The 20451-nt window shown below is 33.7% G+C and overlaps 1 protein-coding gene across 4 annotated transcripts in view; it reads left to right on the top strand.

The window, feature by feature from the left end:
• Nucleotides 1–20451, top strand: part of YTHDC2 (YTH domain containing 2) — an 82147-nt gene that overhangs the window by 55135 nt on the left and 6561 nt on the right. For 3 of the 4 annotated variants that reach the window (XM_036847433.1, XM_036847436.1, XM_036847435.1), the window contains exons 26-30: nt 877–1054; nt 6454–6657; nt 7499–7681; nt 8908–8995; nt 9120–12660. In XM_036847433.1, coding sequence (XP_036703328.1) covers nt 877–1054; nt 6454–6657; nt 7499–7681; nt 8908–8988 — 646 coding nt within the window. In that variant the 3' untranslated portion in view covers nt 8989–8995; nt 9120–12660. Of the gene's footprint in view, nt 1–876; nt 1055–6453; nt 6658–7498; nt 7682–8907; nt 8996–9119; nt 12661–20451 lie in introns of those variants that run through there. The other variant, XM_036847434.1, reaches the window with a different exon arrangement.

The raw sequence follows: 20451 nt of genomic DNA on the forward strand, positions 1-20451 counted from the left end.
ATGGAAACTGGTGGTTAGCTCTCAGGGCTTGATTAGATCCAGTGTTTTGGCAAGAATATTTTATAGGTAGTGCTATGAACTTTATATTGCACTACTTTAGGAAGCACTTAATGTCTTTTTTTTTTAATGTCTGGTTGTTCCACTAAGATGTATACTTTTTAAAAAATTATAAAATTCCTGACTGCCGTTTTTGCTGCATTTATTGATAGAATTTTAAAACAGAAGAATCTTAGCATTTATCTAGTTTAATCCCTTTATCTAACAGTTAAGGAAATTAAAGCTCAGATAAATTAAGACTTGCCCAGGATCACCTGCCTCGTTAGTTGTAAATTTAGTACTGTCCTAAAAATCTTCTGACTCTAGTCCAGTCTTATTTCTACTTTACCATACTGTAATTTTTAGTATGCTTTTGAAATCTGTTGTATTTGGCTTTACGATAATATATGAAAGTGGAACGGAAGTGGAGTCGGTGATATTCTAGTAAAGGCCATTAGCACAGATATATTTAATTAATTTTATAATGTTAAAAGATATTAAACGTCAATATAAGACATTATAATTGTTAAGGACTTCTCCTAGACTGACATTAAAAGAGATTAGGAGTTTTGTAAGGGAATAATACTTGGGTATTTAATATTAAGTTAAAGATTTTTGTAGGTTGTTTTAAATGTATTTTTGTATTGTTTTAAATGTTGTTTTTGTAAGTATATCGTAATAGTACAACTCCTTCATCTAAATGTAATTGAAGAATGAAATTGACTTTTTAAATACTATTCCATAAATCAAAGTGTCATTGGAACTTTGGTTTGAAATGGACTCTGCTTTGTATTATGAACTTATGTATAACTGATCTTTGCTTCCTCATTTTCACTCAAGAGTATTGATGGAATCTCCATCTCCAGCACTGCACCCACCTCAGAAGTACAAAGATAGAGGAATTTTACATCCTAAACGAAGCACTGATGACAGGTCAGATCAGTCTTCTGTGAAATCTACAGACAGCAATAGTTATCCAAGTCCTTGTGCTAGTCCTTCTCCTCCATCCTCAGGAAAGGTAGAGTATCAAGGATTTGTAGCAAATCTGATGTTACATATTTAAACAAAATTATAAAATAATTCTGTTTTTAAGTTATTAATCATGGCCTCTGTTCTAGATATAAATAGAAGCTGACAAACTGAGTAAATTTTTTAGTTTTTTCCTGCTTGCCAAGTATTTTGGGTTATTATCATCTTGGGGTGTTTTAAACCTAATAGGTCATTCACTGATGGCATGTAGCTAGGCAGTTCATGATTTCCTTTCTGTATCTTTAGAACCTTTTTTTGTTAAAAACAAATGACAAGAAGATTTTCTTAAATTAATTTTGGTTTATACCTTCAGAATTAAGAACAATAGTTTCTTTCAATTCTTAATCTCTCCAATTCAATGGTTATATTAAAAAATACAAGACTGGATGGGGTTAGGAAGATAGGAAATGTTGATAAAGAATTGAAAACTATGTATCTTTTAAAAAATTTGTAATACGAATGATTTCAAATGTTTAGAATATGTTTACTTTTACTTTCCTGCATTGTTAGTACCTGAGTATTTGATTAGTGTTCGTTAGCTATATGATGTGGTTCTGGTGAAAATGTCTGCTGAAATACTCTTGTTAAATAAGAGGAAAAGAAATGTTTTTAAAGATTTGCATTCTTAGGTTTTAAGATTTTTTTGTTTTTTGTTTTTAATTTTAAAGTGCCTTTATTAAGGCATAATTTACACAATAAAATTCACCAATTTAAACTGTACAATTGAGTGAATTTTGACAAATGTATACAATCATATAACTGTACTATAGTCATGTAGAGAACATGCCCATCACCCCTAGATTCTGGCAACCACTAAACTGCTCTTTGTTCTGAGAGTTTTTTTTTTTGGAACTTCCTGTAATGGAATGTATATAGATCTTTATTACCAGCTATTTCACTTTTGAAATTCATCTATATTATTGAGTGTATTATTAGTTTATTACTTTTTATTGCTGAGTAGTATTCCATTGTATGGATATACCACAGTATGTTTATCTGTTTACCATTGATGGACATTTGGATCATTTCTACTTTTTGACTATTATGAATAATATTCAGGTACAAATCTTTATGTATAGATATGTTTTCTAATCTTGGGTACATACCCAGGAGTAGGTTTGTTGGGTTGTATGGTAAGTGTAACTTTACAAGAAACTACTCAACTGTTTTCCGAAATATCTGTACTATTTTCTATTCCCTTCAATAATCTATGAGAATTCCATTTGTTCAGTATTCTTAACGATACTTAACATTACTAGTCTCTTAATTTTAGCCATTCTCGTGGGTATATAGTGATACTCCACTGTAGTTTTAATTTGCATTTCCCCAATGACTAAGGATGTTGAGCATAATTTCATGTGCTTTTTTGCCATTTCTGAATCTTCTTTGGTGAAATATCTGTTCATATTTTGTTAACCTCTTTACATTGTTTATTGGTTGTCTTTTTTTATTTACTTGTAAGAGTTTCTTCGTATTCTGGATACAAGTCTTAATTTTATGTTTTGAACATTTTTTCTAATAGTCTGTGCTTGCATTTACATTTTCTTAATGGTCTTTTTTTTTTTTCTCATGTAACCCATCACTTTATTTATTTATTTATGAGTGTTTTTTTATTTTTTATTGAGGTATGCTTGATTTACAATAGTATATTAGTTTTAGGTGTACAACATAGTGATTCAATATTTTTATAGATCATACTCCACTTAAAGTTGTTACAAAATAATGGCTGTATTTCCCTGTGCTGTACAATGTATCCTTGTTGCTTATTTACTTTATTTTATTTTTTATATTTTTAATTTAATTTTTATTATATGTTGGAGTATAGTTGATTTACAATATTGTATCAGTTTCAGGTGTACAGCAAAGTGATTCAGTTGTCTTTTAAAGAACAAATATTGATGGAAATCCATTTAATCTATTTTTTTCTATTTTGGTTTCATCTGTTTTTTGTATTAGGGTTCATATTTTTGGTGTCCTAAGAAGTCCTTGCCTAACCCAAGATTTTCTCCTGTGCTTTCTTCTAGAGATTTTACAGTTGGAACTTTTACATGTATTGATAGGTATATGATCTATTTCATATACCTTGAATTAATTAATTTCAAGTTAATTTTTGTTTATTATATGGGTGGGTGAATGATAATTTTTTGGTGTTTGCCTATACAGTTGTTCCAGAACCATCTGTTGAAAAGATCTTTGTTTCATTGAATTACCTTGGCACCTTTGTCAAGAATCAATTGACCATAAATATGTTTTCTACTTATTGGACTCTATTCTATTTCATTGATCTGCATACTTCTCCTTTGCCAGTGCTACAGTGACTTGATTATGTAATAGCTTCATAGTAAGTCTTGAAATCAGTTAATGATTTTTCTCTGACTTTGTTCTTCTTTTGCAAAATTGTTTTGGCTCTTCTACAATCTTTGTGCTTTTGTATAAACTTAGAAGAAGCTTGTCAATTTCTACAGAAAATTTTTTTGGTATTTTGAGTGGAATTGCATTAAATCTATAGGTCAACTTGAAAATCTACAATTAGCAATTTTTAGTCTTCCAATCCATAAGCATATCTGCATTTATTTAGATATTCTTTAATTTCTCTCAACAGTGTTTTGTAAATTTCAGAGTTCATATATTACAGTTTTTTTGTTACAGTTACTCCTAAATATTTTATCTTTTTGATGCTGTTGTTTTTTTAAAATTTTAAGTTTCAGTTCATTGGTAACATATAGAAATACATTTGATTTTTGTATATTTATCCTATATCCTATGACCTTACTTCACTTATTAATTCTATTAGCTTTTTATGTAGATTTCTCAGGATTTTCTACATGGACAATCATGCTGTTAATAAAGGTAGTTTTACTTTTTTCCTTTCCAAAGTGAACGCCGTTTATTTCTTTTCTTGCCTTATATCTATGGCTAGAACCTCCAATAAAATATTTAATAAAGATGTTGAGAGCCCTCCTCTTTGTCTTGACCTTAGAAGGTAAGCCTTAAGTCTTTCACAATTTAGTGGGATGTTTTCTTTTGGATCTAGTTTGCTAAGAAGGTTTGTTAGGAATAAGCATTGAATTATACTCAGTGCTCTTTTTTTTTTACATCTATTGAAATGATAACACAATTCTTTTTTTTTTTTGGTCTGTTAATATAATGGATTTCATTGATTGATTTTCTAATGTTTATACCTCTCTTGGTCATAATGTATTATCCTTTTAAAATATTGCTAGATTTGTTTTTGTTCAATCAAAAATTTTGTTAAATGAGGGATCTTTGTTTATGCGGGATATTATTCTCTGGTTATCTTTTCTTGTGTTATCTTTGGATGGTTTTGGTTTCAGAGTAATGCTGTCCTCTTAAAGATTAGTTGGGAAGTGTTCCTTCCACTTCAATTTTTTGGAAGAGATGTATAGATTTGGTATTATTTCTTCCTTAAATGTTTGATAGAATTCACTAGTTAGTCATTTTTACCTTACCCTAATGTATCTTGAATCAGTATTATGCCCTTTCAGTTACAGTTTGAGAACCTTGCAACAGTGTACTTTTATTTTACCCTTCAATCCTTATGTTATTGGTTTCATACATTTTTTTCAACATATGTTATAAATGCCACAATGTATTGTTTTTTACTTACATAGTCAATTATCTTTTTATCAAAAGTCAGGAAAATGTCCTTTATATTTACTCAATATTTACAGTTTCCTGTGCTTTTTATTCTTTTGTGCTGACACGAATTTCTGTCTTGGATCATATTCTTCTGGCTGAAAACCTTCTTTTAACATTTCTTTAAGTACAGATCTGCAGGAAATGAATTCTTCTAGCTTTTGTTTACATAGTTTCTCATGGGATGTCTACTATCATTCTTATCTTTCTTTCTCCATACATAATTTGTCTTTTTTTCCCTAGCTGCTTTTAAGATTTTCTTTTTCTCACTGGTTTTCAGCAATTTGATTTTGATATGATTCGGTCTGGTTCTCTTTATATTTCTTCTTTAATCTGTATATTTATAGTTTCCATCAATTTTGGGAAATTTAACACCATTATTTTTCATATATTTTTTATATCTCACCTCTCCCCCTTCTTCTCTGGAACTCTAGATATACAAACGTAAGACTACTTGATATTGTTCCACGGGTCACTGATATTCTCTTCATTTTTTTCAGTTGTTTTTGTCTCTTTGCTTCATTTGAGATCATTTCTATTGCTACATCTTTAAATTCACTGATTTTTTAATTTGTAGTGTCTAATCTTATGTGCATTCTTTTTAGTGTATTTTTACTTCAAATATTATATTTTCATCTCCAGAACTTCCTTTGGGTCTTTAAAAAAATACCTTCTATTTCCCCACTCATCACATTTATGTTTCCTCCACCTTCTTGAACATAGCACATAGATTTAGGATAACTGCTTTAAATTCTTATCTCCTAATTTCATCATCTGTCAGATCTCACTCTGTTCCTGCTGATTAATTTTTTTCTGGTTGTGTGTCATATTCTCCTGTTGTTTGCATTCCTTAAAATTTTGTTTGGCTGCTAGATTTTTGTTGTATTTCTTTAAATAGTGTTAGACATTTTTCTGATACACAGTTAAGTTAGTTGCAATCAGTGTAATCCTTTCGGGATTTGCTTTTAAGCAGTGTTAGGGTGGATCCAGGGCAGTTTTTATTCTGGTACTAATTTAGTTCCAGTACTAAGGTATGATCCTTCTGTGGACTAATGCACTATGTATTACAAGTTCTTTCTCTTCTGTCTGGAATAAGATGAAATATTCCCAACCATGTGTGAGCTCTAAGAACTATTTTCCTTTGGATCTTTCCTGGCCTCAGGTCATTTTTTCTTACCTAAGTGCAGGTCACTACTTAGCCAAAAACTTGTGGGAACCCCTTCTGCAGTTCCCCAGGAGTTCTCTTCCTATGAAGCTCCCTTCTATATAGTACACTGCCATGGAAAATCTAGTTACCTTGGCCTCTAAACTCTAAGGTCTATGTCTGCAATTCAGTGAGACCATTGGATTCTGTTTGTGTTTCACTTCCTGCATTGTCGCCTGGAAACTGTATCCAGGCAGTAAGCTGGAGCAATTTTGTTTTGTTTTCAGACTTTGCAAGTTTATTAAAATATTTTCTGAAAGTACATTTGGAGTGTAAATCAAAGTTGGCAAACCAGGATCCTTTCTTGATAAGGGATTTTGAATACTCTGAAAATGAGTACTTGGTTTTGGCTCTTTAACCTCATTTTGATTGAGCCTTGTGTAGGTTTTCAGGCATGATAGAGCTATTTGCATTTGTTGACTATTTGGTAAAATATTTTGGTTTATATATTTATGAAGATGTTTAATGGAGTCTATTGATTTTGAAAGGTCAAATTACCTTTCAAGAATTTATACTTTCTTTTTTAGGGCTCAAAATCTCCTTCACCAAGACCAAACATGCCTATTCGATACTTCATAATGAAGAGTAGCAATCTGAGAAACCTTGAAATTTCTCAACAGAAGGGTATCTGGTCTACAACCCCTAGTAATGAGCAGAAGCTAAACCGAGCCTTTTGGGAAAGCAGCATGGTTTACTTGGTATTTTCTGTTCAAGGATCTGGACATTTCCAGGTGAGCCATCCTGAAGCAGTAAAAGGGCATTGTTCTGTCTGCAGATGAGATCATTTAAATCATGGAGGTTATAAAGAAGCTGGCTTTTTATTGCATTGGAATGCAAGAATGCATTGTGCTTGAGGGAGGATGAGGAATATATTGCACCTCTTCAAAGGAATGATGTATAGGGATCCCTAGGGATCCCTATATATATATCCCATATATATCCCTATATATATATCCCATATATATCCCTATATATATATCCCATATATATCCCATATATATATGTTTTACCAGAGCCTTTCCAGATAAACAATTTTTCCTTCTGAGACAACTTTAGATTTACTATTTCTCAGGTGGATTAAAAGTAATGAGAAGCGTGACTTTTTGATAAAATGTTTATTTTAAATAGGCCAAAGAGGTTAGTTTTGACTGTCAGGAAACTGAGTGTGTTTCTTAACCCATCTTTACTTGATGTATATCTGAATTTATAAAATAATGAATTTATTATTTGATATTATTATCATTTTTGGAACTAAAAACCTAGAAGTTAGATTGTATCCATTTATAATGGAATAAATGTGGGTTTAGAACTATGATATATTATTTAGAAAATATCTGTATTTGAAATTATATTAGAAGGCTGGAATTGGTCTTTCCTCTAAAATTTGCTAATTCATCTTTTTATAAAAAACAATGAGTGGCTTTCTGGATTTTTGTTATATATCTATTATTTTTATATTACATTTTTACCTTAAAATAAAAAAAAAAAACAACTCAGAGTTTCTCAGATAAATTGAATTCAGAGTCTTAATGTTATCCTCACCTTCACTGTTTCCCCTCATTTTACCCACAGGGATTTTCTAGAATGTCTTCTGAGATAGGAAGGGAGAAGAGTCAGGACTGGGGTTCAGCTGGACTAGGAGGAGTGTTTAAGGTGGAGTGGATACGAAAAGAAAGTCTTCCCTTTCAGTTTGCACACCATTTACTCAATCCTTGGAATGACAACAAGAAAGTCCAGATAAGCAGAGATGGGCAGGTATACAATGGCATTTAATATTTTTCTTCCACTCTTCTTTTTGCTTTGTTTGGCTGTTATTCAGTGGTTTGTTTGAGGAGCAAATGCAAGAATACAAATTGTATATTCTATGTGCACATGGGGAGATAATGGTTCAGATTTGTAAAAGAGCTAGTTAAAAGCCTACTTTCAAATGTGCCTGACAGAGCTCATTGTTTTTTTTAACATTTTGTAAATTTGACTTCTCTCTGTCATTGCATATATAAAATCTTTCATAAGTCAATTCTCGGAGGTTCCTGTTTAACTAAAGATATGATCAAAACCTAGTGTAATTCTGAAGTAATTTCACTAAAGTCTAAGGATAACAACAGTATCTAAGTTCTTTATGGCTTTAACTCATGATATAACATAAATAATAACCTTTTTATATTTTTGTGGCTTGTTTTATTTCTATTATGCTTTGCTTTGCCTTCATGATGCTGCTGATATGTATTTTAAACTAGTTAAGGTGATGAGAATTAACATATATTGATATATTGACTGCTGTGCTAGCTTCTTTATATGAGGTAGTTCAATTCTTAGGCCTAAAATGAGTTATTAGCCAAATATTTTATAGGAGAAAATAGATTCAGAGAATCTATCTAGTCTTGCCTAAGGTCACAACTAATACTTTATTTGAACAAGTGTGACTCAGTTCAAATCACCATATGAAAAGTGTTAAGGTTCTTTTTAAGTGCACATGATGTCACAAGGGGACTGTAAATGTTCTTTTCAATTATATAAAAATATTTTCATTTTTATTCTATAATAATGATTTTGAAATAAATCACATTCCTTATAGTCATCCAAGATAGTTTCTTGAGAAAAATACCCCAAACATCTAATATGCTAAGTTTCACCATAAACCTTTGGAAGTTTAAGCTGAGTGCTTTTGCTAAATCTCCATGAAAACAAAATTCATTATTTCCAGATAGAAAAAATTGCAGAAGAACTCCCTGGAAATTTCTCACCATTTTGTCACAGATAGTTGCAATATTTGCAGGTTAACTACAATCTTGGAAATCTGGAAGTCAACTCTGAATCTTAACGAAAAGAATTAGAGCAATGCAGAACATAGGATTTTAGCATGTTCTTGTAGAAACATGGAATTTGAGTTGATTTTCTTACATTTTTATCAGTATAGGTTTTGATGATAAAAAATTCAGTCTAGTCCTTTTTATGTTTATTCTGACTTTTGGTTTATCTAGGAACTAGAACCTCAGGTTGGTGAACAGTTGCTCCAGTTATGGGAACGCCTTTCATTGGGAGAAAAAACCACAACTGATTGACATTCAGGTAATACCATACTTGACTTTGAGTACTGGCAGTATTTGTGATCGTTAAGGATATCTTTCAGATTATTTATCTTTTCTTTTTTTCTTCCTCTTCTTTTTTTTTTTTTTTTTTTTAACCCTTCCAGACTTCTTAGCTTCAGAAGAACATCATGCCTACTTATAACCACTGAATGCACTGACTTCCAAAAACTGAGATGGGGTTGTGTGTTATTCTGAATGGGCTTTTCTGGTTGAAAGTGTTGCTTTAGAACCACCATCTTCATATAAAAGAGAAAAGGATAATTTAATTTTTATAGTGATCATAGGGAATGATTATATGTTTATTAATATGTTTATAGTTGAATGAAATAGAGTAGTTTCATTATTTAACACAATAGCAGTTAAACATACTTAATTTGAAGTTAAACATTTCATTTGTTTGAAACACTGACTTAGAACTCTTATTGGTGATTTTTTTTTAATGCAGAGTAAATTGTTTACTTTTAAGAAAGGTCTGACTATATCTGTCCATCTGAGCAACATTTTAGAAGAGTCAACTCTAAAGATTTATCATTAAAAAACAAGCAAGGAAAGCAAATGACCAAAATCTAAAAATGTCCCTTTTAAAAATAGGGTGTGCTGATTAAAGACTATTCATTGTGCCATTTTTAACCTGAGGCACATTAAAGAAAAAAAAAAAAAGAAAGAATGTTCTTTTTCTGCAACTATGAAATGCAGTAAAAACTGAAGAAAGGCAGAATTCTTCCCTGACTTTGATCAGATCAGATTAAGTGCTTAGTTTTATTCCTGGTGCTACCTCTTTTAACCTGATGTGTCCTAAACCTTCCTTTCTCCTACATTACAATCGTCACACATCTCTGATATAAAAACAGTGATTATGATCTCTTTGTTTTGGCTAGAGAAACTTGATTTAGACAAGTTAAAAATTTAAGCAGGTTATACAAGTTGAAAAGAAATGCTCTTAACAGTTAGTGGTAGCTTGGTTTCTCTATGTCTTCCAAACTGAAGCCTCCAAACACCACAATTCTAAATGTCTTCTATTTGTTTTCTAGTACTTTTTATTCTACTTATGTTTCCAGGTAAGATTTCTCTTTTTTTGCATTTGTGGTTTAATAAATGGAGAGTAACTTTTTGTAAACCCATGTTAGTGCCAACTGTCATATATTTCTTTGCCATCTCAGAATTATTTGGTTTGCTCTCTTTACCACAATTGTCTATGAAGTTTCCTTAGACACTTTCTGAAGGGAAATGGAGGTTCAGGGAGAAATCAAAGAAATGTCTTGGTTACTGAGTTCTAAATAGACCAGGTTTGATAGCACTTCTCATGATGCAGTTGGGTCATTGCCATGTAACAAAAAACCAACATGAATCTGATTTAAAGACAAAAAGAAAACTCTAAGTCCTCTGCTTCTATATTTGAGAACAAAGAAGTGAAAAATCATGGGTCAACATAAAATCTTGGGAACTCTTCTACTTTCTCTGGGAAAGCATTATATGTTGGTGCATTAGTTTAAAATGTCGGCTGTGACTTTTGCCTGTATACGTAGGTACTGGATTTTTGTTTGTTTTATACTTTGAAACATACCTGTAAATTGAGCCTATGTGAATTATGTTCCACTACATGCATATTACAGTTCTTTTCCTATTAGAGCAAGTTGTGGTTTTCTGATAATGGATACATTTTGTTTAGGTACATATTTAGCAGTTCACAGTGTCCTAATTTGGAAGTAAGAACTTCTAAAAAATAGAACTTGTTTTAATTTTCATCTGTTTTCTAATATATATCCCTGTATGTAAATGATGAGTTTGTTGATATTTAAGATAAACACAATTTGAATGTAATTAAAATGCTGTTTTTTGGAAGAGATGAACTTTAAACATACTTATTAAATGACGTTCTGTTAAATCATTTAAATTTTGTTATTTCTGACACTATATAATAGGACTAAGGTAACAACGATCAACAATACCCCTTGAGATATTAATGAATTTCATACACTTTGAAGAATACTAAATTGCAATAGAAGGTGATGACCTCATATCAATACCTCCCCCTTGAAAAAAATTGCCTTATTACGATAGGGGAATGGGGAAAATCCCAAGATGTGTCTTTAATATAAAATCCTTTGCTTATTAATAGAATATGTAGCCATCCACCTTCTGTTCTCAGGGCACTGCATTATGGTACTTAATTATTGCATCCACTGAACAACCCAGCTTCACTCTACCCATTACAGCAAAGATAGACAATAAGGAAAGAATAATCTCAAATGAGTACTTCAAGAAAAGACATGTTCATTTAAGAATTTGTCCTCAGAGACTCATTCTTCACCATTTAAAATCTTATATCCTGAGACAGAGAAAGTGTTGAGGAATAAGTCAAATGAACTTCACCCCTGAATCAACACCAGGGTGAAAAACTGGACACGTAATTCACAAGTGACCACACCTCTCAGTCCGAGTGAGCTTCCCGTAGCACAGATCCTCACTGTGCTCCTGAATTCTCCATGATTCCTCTCTACCCAGAGGACCACACAGTGCAGTCAGTATGGCCAAGGCCACTGGATGCATCATGGTCTTTCTAGCCAAAAATGAACTTCTACTTGGCTGTGTAATAAAATGTCAAATTCTGTATGTTCAAAATTGAACTACAGTTCTTTCCCCACAATCTATTCCACTTAAAGCTGTCCTATCTTCAATTGATGCCGGTTTCATTCTTCTGGTTGTTCAGGCCAGAAAACTTGGAGTCATCCATGATTCCTTTATTTCTCTCAAACTAATCCATCAGAAAATTTTCTTGGCTTCACCTTCAAAATATATCTAGACTCCAGCTGTTTCTCACCACATGTGTCACAACTACTCTGGACTGAGCCACCGTCATTCCTAAGATGTCTTCCCTTTTCTTCTGTTCCTCTTGCCACCAATCTGTTTTCAACACAGAAATCAGTAGTCCTTTAAAAACATTAAATCAGTTCATATTTCTCTGTTGCTCAAAACCCTTCAGCGGCTCCCCATTTCGCTCAAAGCCAAAGTCCTTATAATGGTATAAGCACCTTTTATGATCTGGTCCCCCATTACATCTCTGAACTTCTCTACTCTACTCTCCTCCTCTGCTCATTCCACTTTAGCCACATTGACCTCCTCACTATTCCCTGAATATACCAGGCACCTTCCAGCATCAGAGACTAGTTTTAGCTGTTCACTCTGCCTACTCTTCTCAGAATATCTGTTTGGCCAACTAGTTGTGTCATCATTTAGTGTTAGGTTTACTGTAAGTTTTTAAAAAAATTTATTTGTAGAATTAACAAACAGTAAAATCAAATTTTTCTTAGATGTATAGCTCTATGAATTTTAACACATGTACAGATTTATGTAACTTCCACCACAATCAAGATACAGTTCCCTCACCTCCAAAACTCCGTCATGCTATCCCTTTGTAGTTATGTACCCTTAACACCTGCCAGCCATTGGTCTGTTCTCTGACATTTCTAGTTTTCTCCTTTTGAGAATATCATTTAAATCAATCATACAGTATGTAACCTTTTGGGTCTGGTTTCTTTCACTCATCATAATGCCTTTAAGAGTGATCCAAGTTGTGTATATCAAAGTTCATTTCTTTTTTATCGTGAGTAGTATTCCATTGTAAAGAATGTGCCACATTTTGTTTTTAACCATTTGCTTGTCAAAGGATATTTAGATTGTTTTCCATTTTGTGTGTGTGTGTGTGTGTGATTATAAGTAAAACAGCTAAACATTTGTGTACAGTATTTTGTGTGGAAATATGTTTCCATTTCTTGAGTAAATACCTAGGCCTGGGATTGCTGGATCATATGGTAAGTGTATGTTTTATTTTATAAGAAACTGCCAAACTGTTTTCCAGAGTGGCTATACCATTTTGTATTCCTACCAGCGATGTCTTAGAGTACCTGGTTGCTCCACATACTTGACAGTACTTACTGTTCCTAGTATATTTTATTTTCATCATTCTATTAGGTGTGTGATAGTATCTTATCATCGTTTTAAGTTGTATGTCTCTAATGGCTATTAATGTTGACCATCTTTTCATGTGCTCTCTTAGTCTCTTTAGGCTGCTATAACAAAATACTACAAACTGTTTGGCTTGTAAACAACCAAAATGTATTTCTCATAGTTCTGGAGGCTGGAAGGCCAAGATCAAGGTGCCAACATGGTTGAGTTTGGGTGCAAGCCCTCTTCCTGCTTGCAGATTGCTGACTTCTTGCTGTGTCTTCACATGGTAGAAGGGGATTATAAAGGCACTAATCTCATTCATAAGGGCTCAGCCCTCATCACCTAATCACCTGCCAAAGGTCCCAGAAAGATTCCTAATATCATCACATTGGGCATTAGAATTTCGACATAAGAATTTTGGGGGCACACAAACATTCAGCCTCTAGCAGTCACCCTCCATCTTTGGTGAAGTGCCTGTCCAAGTGTTTTGACCATTTAAAAATTAAATCATTTGTTTTCTTACTGTTGAGTTTGGGGATTTCATTATGTTTTTGGAATACAAGTTCTTTGTCAGATATGTGATTAAAAAATTTTTTTTCTCTCTCTGTAGCTTTTAATTCTCTTAACAGTACTTTTTGTATTTTTAAATTTTTTAAAAAAAACATCAGTTTTTTTTCTTTTATGAATCATGATTTAGGTGTCGTATCTAAGAAGTCTTTTGCCTAATCCTCAGTCATGAAGATTTTCTCCTATGTTTCCTTCTAAAAGTTCTGGAGTTATATGTCTTATATTTAGATTCATGATCCATTTTGGGTTAATATTTGTACAAGTTGTGATATTTAGGTTGAGGTTTATTTTTAATGCATATGAATGTCCAGTGGTTTCAACACCATTGTTGAAGACTTTACCTTTATTGAATTGTCTTTGCACCTTTGACAAAAATCAGTTTGCCTATTTCTTTGGCTCTATTTCTGGACTCTCTCTTATGTCCCATTGATTTATATATCTGTCCTTCACCAATACTGAAGTCTCGATTATTGGTGTTTTAGAGTAATTTTTAAAAATTGGGTAGTGAGGACTTGCGCTTCTAACCAAGATGGGGAGTAACATGGACTGTATTTACTTTCTTTCCTGAAACAACATTAAAAAAAAAAGACAAAATACATGAAGCTGCAGTTTTCAAGACACTGGACATCAGGTGAAGGACAGTAATCCCTGAGACATAGGAAACAAACAAGGTGAGTCCTACAATTGCCCAAGCTTACTGCCTCAGAGGGTTTCCAGGCTGTGGCATAGGGAGGGGAACTGAAGCAGAACTTGAAGGTTTCTGAGTTGAAGAGACAGAGGTTAGAGTGGGGAAACCAAAGCAGCTAGAGTTCATAGAACAGAAGAGCAGAGAGGGTAGATCTGCATAGCAGGCAAACCCCAGAGATCTGTTGGTCTCCCTGGAATACTCATCAGAGTGCCGATCAGGTCATGCATGCACAGAAACTGCCTGAGGTCAGGAAAAGAACCATCTGAAAGGATTAAAGGGAATAGTGACTGGTGCTTATAAAGGGCCAGTAGTAGTATCTGTTCTCACTAGCCAGACTTGTAAAAATTCAAAAGAAGGCAGAAAAGAGGAAAAAAGAAAGAACAAATGGAAATAACAAATGGAAACAAACAAAATAAATAGAAAACAAATAATGAGATCATAGACTCAAACCTAACAAAAGCAATAATCATATTAATGTCTAAAAATCCCAGTTAAAAGAGAGAGCTTGTCAGACTGGATAAAAAAAATCAAGACTCAATTGCATGATGTCTACAAGAAATGTACTTTAAATATGAAAACAAATCGGTTAAAAGTTTTAAAAAATGGGAGAAGTTATACCATGCTACTATTAGTAAACAAACAAACGAACAAAAAACTAGAATGGCAGTAGAATTCAGAGCAATGACTATAAAGGCAGGGATGAAGACAGGCAGTTAGTAATAATAAAAGGATCAATTGACATCCTAAATATTTAGGCACCTAATTAAAGGAGCTTCAAAGTACTTAAGTGAAAGTTGATAGAACTGAAAAGATAAGTTCACAATATTGTCAGATTTCAATACCTCTCTCAATAGTTGATAGAAAAAGTAAGCAAAAATTCAGCAAATATATTGTAGACTTGAAGAACACTATCAACCAAATTGACCTAATTAACATTTATAGAACTTACCACCCAACAGCAGCAGAATATACACTCTTTTCAAGTGCACACAGAATATCATGATAGACCACGACACAAATCTCAATACATTTATTTATTAATTCGTTTTTTCTTGTGGTAAGAGCATTTAACATGAGGTCTACCCTCACCAAATTTTTAAGTGTACAATACAATAATGTTAACTATAGGCGCAGTGTTGTACAGCAGATATCTAGAACTTATTCATCTCCATTTCCCACTCCCCCTAGTCCCTGGCAACCATTATTGTATTCTCTGTCTCTATGATTTTGACTACTTTAAATACCTCATAAAGTGAATGATGCAGTATTTGTCCTCCTGTAACTGGTTTATTTTACTTAGCATAATGTTCTCCAGGTTCATTCATGGTGTTGTGTTTGGCAGGGTTTCCTTCCTTTTCAAGGCTAGATAATATTTCATTGTAGGTATGTACCACATTTTCTTTATCCATTCATCTGTTGATAGACATTTAGGTTGTTTCTGTATCTTGGCTATTGTGAATAATACTACAGTAAACACAGACTGCACATGTCTCTTTGAGATCCTGATTTCAGTTCTCTTGAATATATCCAGAAGTGGGATTGCTGGATCATATGATAATTCTATTTTTGAGAAATCTCAATAAATTTAAAAATGTTTCCGGTCATACAAAGTATGTTCTCTAACCACAATGGACTTAAATTAGAAATGAGTAATGTCCTACTTTAAACCAGCTAGAAAAAGCAACGTTGTCTCACTAGTTTCCTCATAAGCTCCAGGATTGACTCTCATTGGATCAATTGGTCATGTGCTTATCTCTTTACCAATCACTATGCTAATTGGCCAAATCTGTGTCAAATACTCACCCCAAACACATGGACCAAGAATAGAAGAGAAATGATTCTCTAAAGGGATATCAAAGTAATATTACCAGCATAAGCATGCTGGGGAAGGCAAAATTATTAGCTATCTACTACCAAAAGCTACTAGAACTAATTAGTGTGTTTAACGAGGTTGCAGGATACAGGGTCAGTTTTTAAAAAGTGTATTTCTATACAATTCTATATTAAAAGAAATACCGTTTATAGTAACATTAAAAATATCAAATACCTAGGAACAACTGACAAGAGATGTGGAAAAACTTATACTCTGAAAAGTACAAAATATTGCTGAGAGAAAGAAGACTTAAAAAAACAAATTGCGACTTAAACTTGTTCATGGGTTGGAAGACTCAGTATTGTTAAGATGTCAGATCTCTTCAGACTCTTAATTTAACAAAATCTCAGTCAAAATCCCATAAGCCTTTTTTGTAGATATTGACAAAATTCATGTGGATTGCAAAGGATCTAGAGTAGCCAAAACAACTCTGAAAAGGAACAACTTTAGAGGACTCACAGTACCTGATTTCAAGATTCATAAAAAACTATAGTACATAAAACAGCTTGATATTGGCATATGGATAGACAGGTAGATCAATGGAACATAATAGAGAGTCTAGAAGTAAACCCAACATCTAGGGATAACTGATTTTTTTAAAAAAACAAGGGCACAGAAATGCGCAGGGGAGTGAGACTGCTGGTCTGGGGATCACACTTGGAGAACCACTATCCAGAGGAGATGCATTGCAGCACAACATCTCCAGCCTGCCTGCCTTTAAGCCAGCCCAAATTTGAGGAGCCCAGGATCAAGCTACTTGCTTGGCCTTCCCAAAGGATAAGAAGACTGAATATCTTGAGGGACATCTATAATTCTACCAGCTGGAAAGCCCTAATCTATAGAAATGAAGCCGTGGGACTGACAGGGTCTTGGTGCTTCAGCTGGGTGTCAGGCCTGTGCCTCTGAGGTGGGAGAGCTGAGTTCAGGACATTGGTCCACCAAAGACCTCCCGGCTCCATGTAATACCAAATGGTGAAAGCTCTCTCAGAGATCTCCATCTCAATGCTAAAACCCAGCTCCACTCAATGACCAGCAAGCTACAGTGCTGGACACCGTATGCCAAACAACTAGCAAGACAAGAACACAACCCCACCCATTAACAGAGAGGCTGCCTAAAATAATAAGGTCACAGACACCCCAAAACACACCACTGGACGTGGTCCTGCCCACCAGAAAGACAAGATACAGCCTCATCCACCAGAACCCAGGCACTAGTCCCCTCCACCAGGAAGCTTATGCAACCCACTGAATCAACCTAAGCCACTGGGGGCAGACACCAAAAACAACAGGAACTATGAACCTGCAGCCTGCAAAAAGGAGACCCCAAACACAGTAAGTTAAGCAATATGACAAGACAGAGAAGCACACAGCAGATGAAGGAGCAAGGTAAAAACCCACCAGACCAAACAAATGAAGAAGAAATAGGCAGTACACTGGAAAAAGAATTCAGAGTAATGATAATAAAGAAGATACAAAATCTTGGAAATAGAATGGAGAAAATACAAGAAACATTTAACAAGGACCTAGAAGAACTAAAGAACAAACAAACAATGATGAACAACACAATAAATGAAATTAAAAATTCTCTAGAAGGAATTAATAGCAGAATAACTGAGGCAGAAGAACGGATAAGTGACCTAGAAGATAAAATAGTGGAAATAACTACTGCAGAGCAGAATAAAGAAAAAAGAAAGAAAAGAATTGAGGACAGTCTCAGAGACTTCTGGGACAACATTAAAGGCACCAACATTCGAATAATAGGGGTCCCAGAAAAGAAGAGAAAAAGAAAGGGACTGAGAAAACATTTGATGAGATTATAGTTGGAAACTTCCCTAATATGGGAAAGGAAATGATCAGTCAAGTCCAGGAAGCACAGAGAGTCCCATATAGGATAAATCCAAGGAGAAACACGCCAAGACACATATTAATCAAACTATCAAAAATTAAACACAAAGAAAAAATATTAAAAAGCAGCAAGGGAAAAACAACAAATAACATACAAGGGAACCCCATAAGGTTAACAGCTGATCTTTCAGCAGAAACTCTGCAAGCCAGAAGGGAGTGGCAGGACATATTTAAAGTGATGAAAGGGAAAAATGTACAACCAAGATTACTCTACCCAGCAAGGATCTCATTCAGATTTGATGGAGAAATTAAAACCTTTACAGACAAGCAAAAGCTAAGAGAATTCACCACCCACAAACCAGCTTTACAACAAATGCTAAAGGAACTTCTCTAGGCAGGAAACACAAGAGAAGCAAAAGACCTACAATAACAAACCCAAAACAATTAAGAAAATGGTAATAGGAATATACATATCAATAATTATCTTAAATGTAAATGGATTAAATGCTCCAACCAAAAGACAGAGACTGGCTGAATGGATACAAAAACAAGACCCATATATTTGCTGTCTACACGAGACCCACTTCAGACCTAGGGACACATACAGACTGAAAGTGAGGGGATGGAAAAAGATATTCCATGCAAATGGAAATCAAAAGAAAACTGGAGTAGCAATTCTCATATCAAACAAAATAGACTTTAAAATAAAGACTATCACAAGAGACAAAGAAGGACACTACATAATGATCAAGGGGTCAATCTAAGAAGAAGATATAACCATTGTAAATATTTATGCAGCCAACATAGGAGCACCTCAATACATAAGGCAAATGCTAACAGCCATAAAAGGGGAAATCAACAGTAACACCATCATAGTAGGGAACTTTAACACCCCACTTTTACCAATGGACAGATCATCCAAAATGAAAATAAATAAGGAAACACAAGCTTTAAATGATACATTAAACAAGATGGACTTAATTGTAATGTATAGGACATTCCATCCAAAAACAACAGAATACACTTTCTTCTCAAGTGCTCATGGAACATTCTCCAGGATAGATGATATCTTGGGTCACAAATCAAGCCTTGGTAAATTTAAGAAAATTAAAATCATATCAAGTATCTTTTCTGACCATAATGCTATGAGACTAGATATCTATTACAGGAAACAATCTGTAAAAAATACAAACACATGGAGGCTAAACAATACACTACTTAATAACCAAGAGATCACTGAAGAAATCGAAGAGGAAATCAAAAAATACCTAGAAACAAATGACAATAAAAACACGATGCCCCAAAACCTATGGGATGTAGCAAATGCAGTTCTAAGAGGGAAGTTTATAGCAATACAATCCTACCTCAAGAAACAAGAAACATCTCAAATAAACAACCTAACCTTACACCTAAAGCAATTAGAGAAAGACGAACAAAAATCCCCAAAGTTAGCAGAAGGAAAGAAACCATAAAGATCAGAACAGAAATAAATGAAGAAGTGAAGGAAACAATCGCAAAGATCAGTAAAACTAAAAGATGGTTCTTTGAGAAGATAAACAAAATTGATAAACCATTAGCCAGACTCATCAAGAATAAAAGGGAGAAGACTCAAATCAATAGAATTAGAAATGAAAAAGGAGAAGTAACAACTGACACTGCAGAAACACAAAGGATCATGAGAGATTACTACAAGCAACTCTATGCCAATAAAATGGACAACCTGGAAGAAACAGACAAATGCTTAGAAAAGCACAACGTTCTGAGACTGAACCAGGAAGAAATAGAAAATATAAACAGACCAATCACAAGCACTGAAATTGAGACTGTGATTAAAAATCTTCCAACAAACAAAAGCCCAGGATCAGGTGGCTTCACAGGTGAATTCTATCAAACATTTAGAGAAGGGCTAAGACCTGTCCTTCTCAAACTCTTCCAAAATATAACAGAGGGAGGAACACTCCCAAACTCATTCTATGAGGCCACCGTCACCCTGATACAAAAACCAGACAAAGATGTCACAAAGAAAGATAACTACAGGCCGATATCACTGATGAACATAGATGCAAAATCCTCAACAAAATACTAGCAAACAGAATCCAACAGCACATTAAAAGGATCACACACCATGATCAAGTGGGGTTTATTCCAGGAATGCAAGGATTCTTCAATATATGCAAATCAATCATTGTGATACACCATATTAACAAATTAAAGGAGAAAAACCATATGATCATCTCAATAGATGCAGAAAAAGCTTTCAACAAAATTCAACACCCAATTATGATAAAAACCCTCCAGAAAGTAGGCATACAGGGAACTTACATCAATATAATAAAGGCCATATATGACAAACCCACAGCCAACGTCATTCTCAAGGGTGAAAAACTGAAACTGTTTCCTCTAAGATCAGGAACAAGACAAGGTTGTCCACTCTCACCACTATTATTCAACATAGTTTTGGAAGTTTTAGCCACAGCAATCAGAAAAGAAAAAGAAATAAAAGGAATCCAAATCA

The sequence above is a fragment of the Balaenoptera musculus genome, chromosome 3 (genome assembly GCF_009873245.2).
Source record: "Balaenoptera musculus isolate JJ_BM4_2016_0621 chromosome 3, mBalMus1.pri.v3, whole genome shotgun sequence".
Classification (NCBI taxonomy): Eukaryota; Metazoa; Chordata; class Mammalia; order Artiodactyla; family Balaenopteridae; genus Balaenoptera; species Balaenoptera musculus.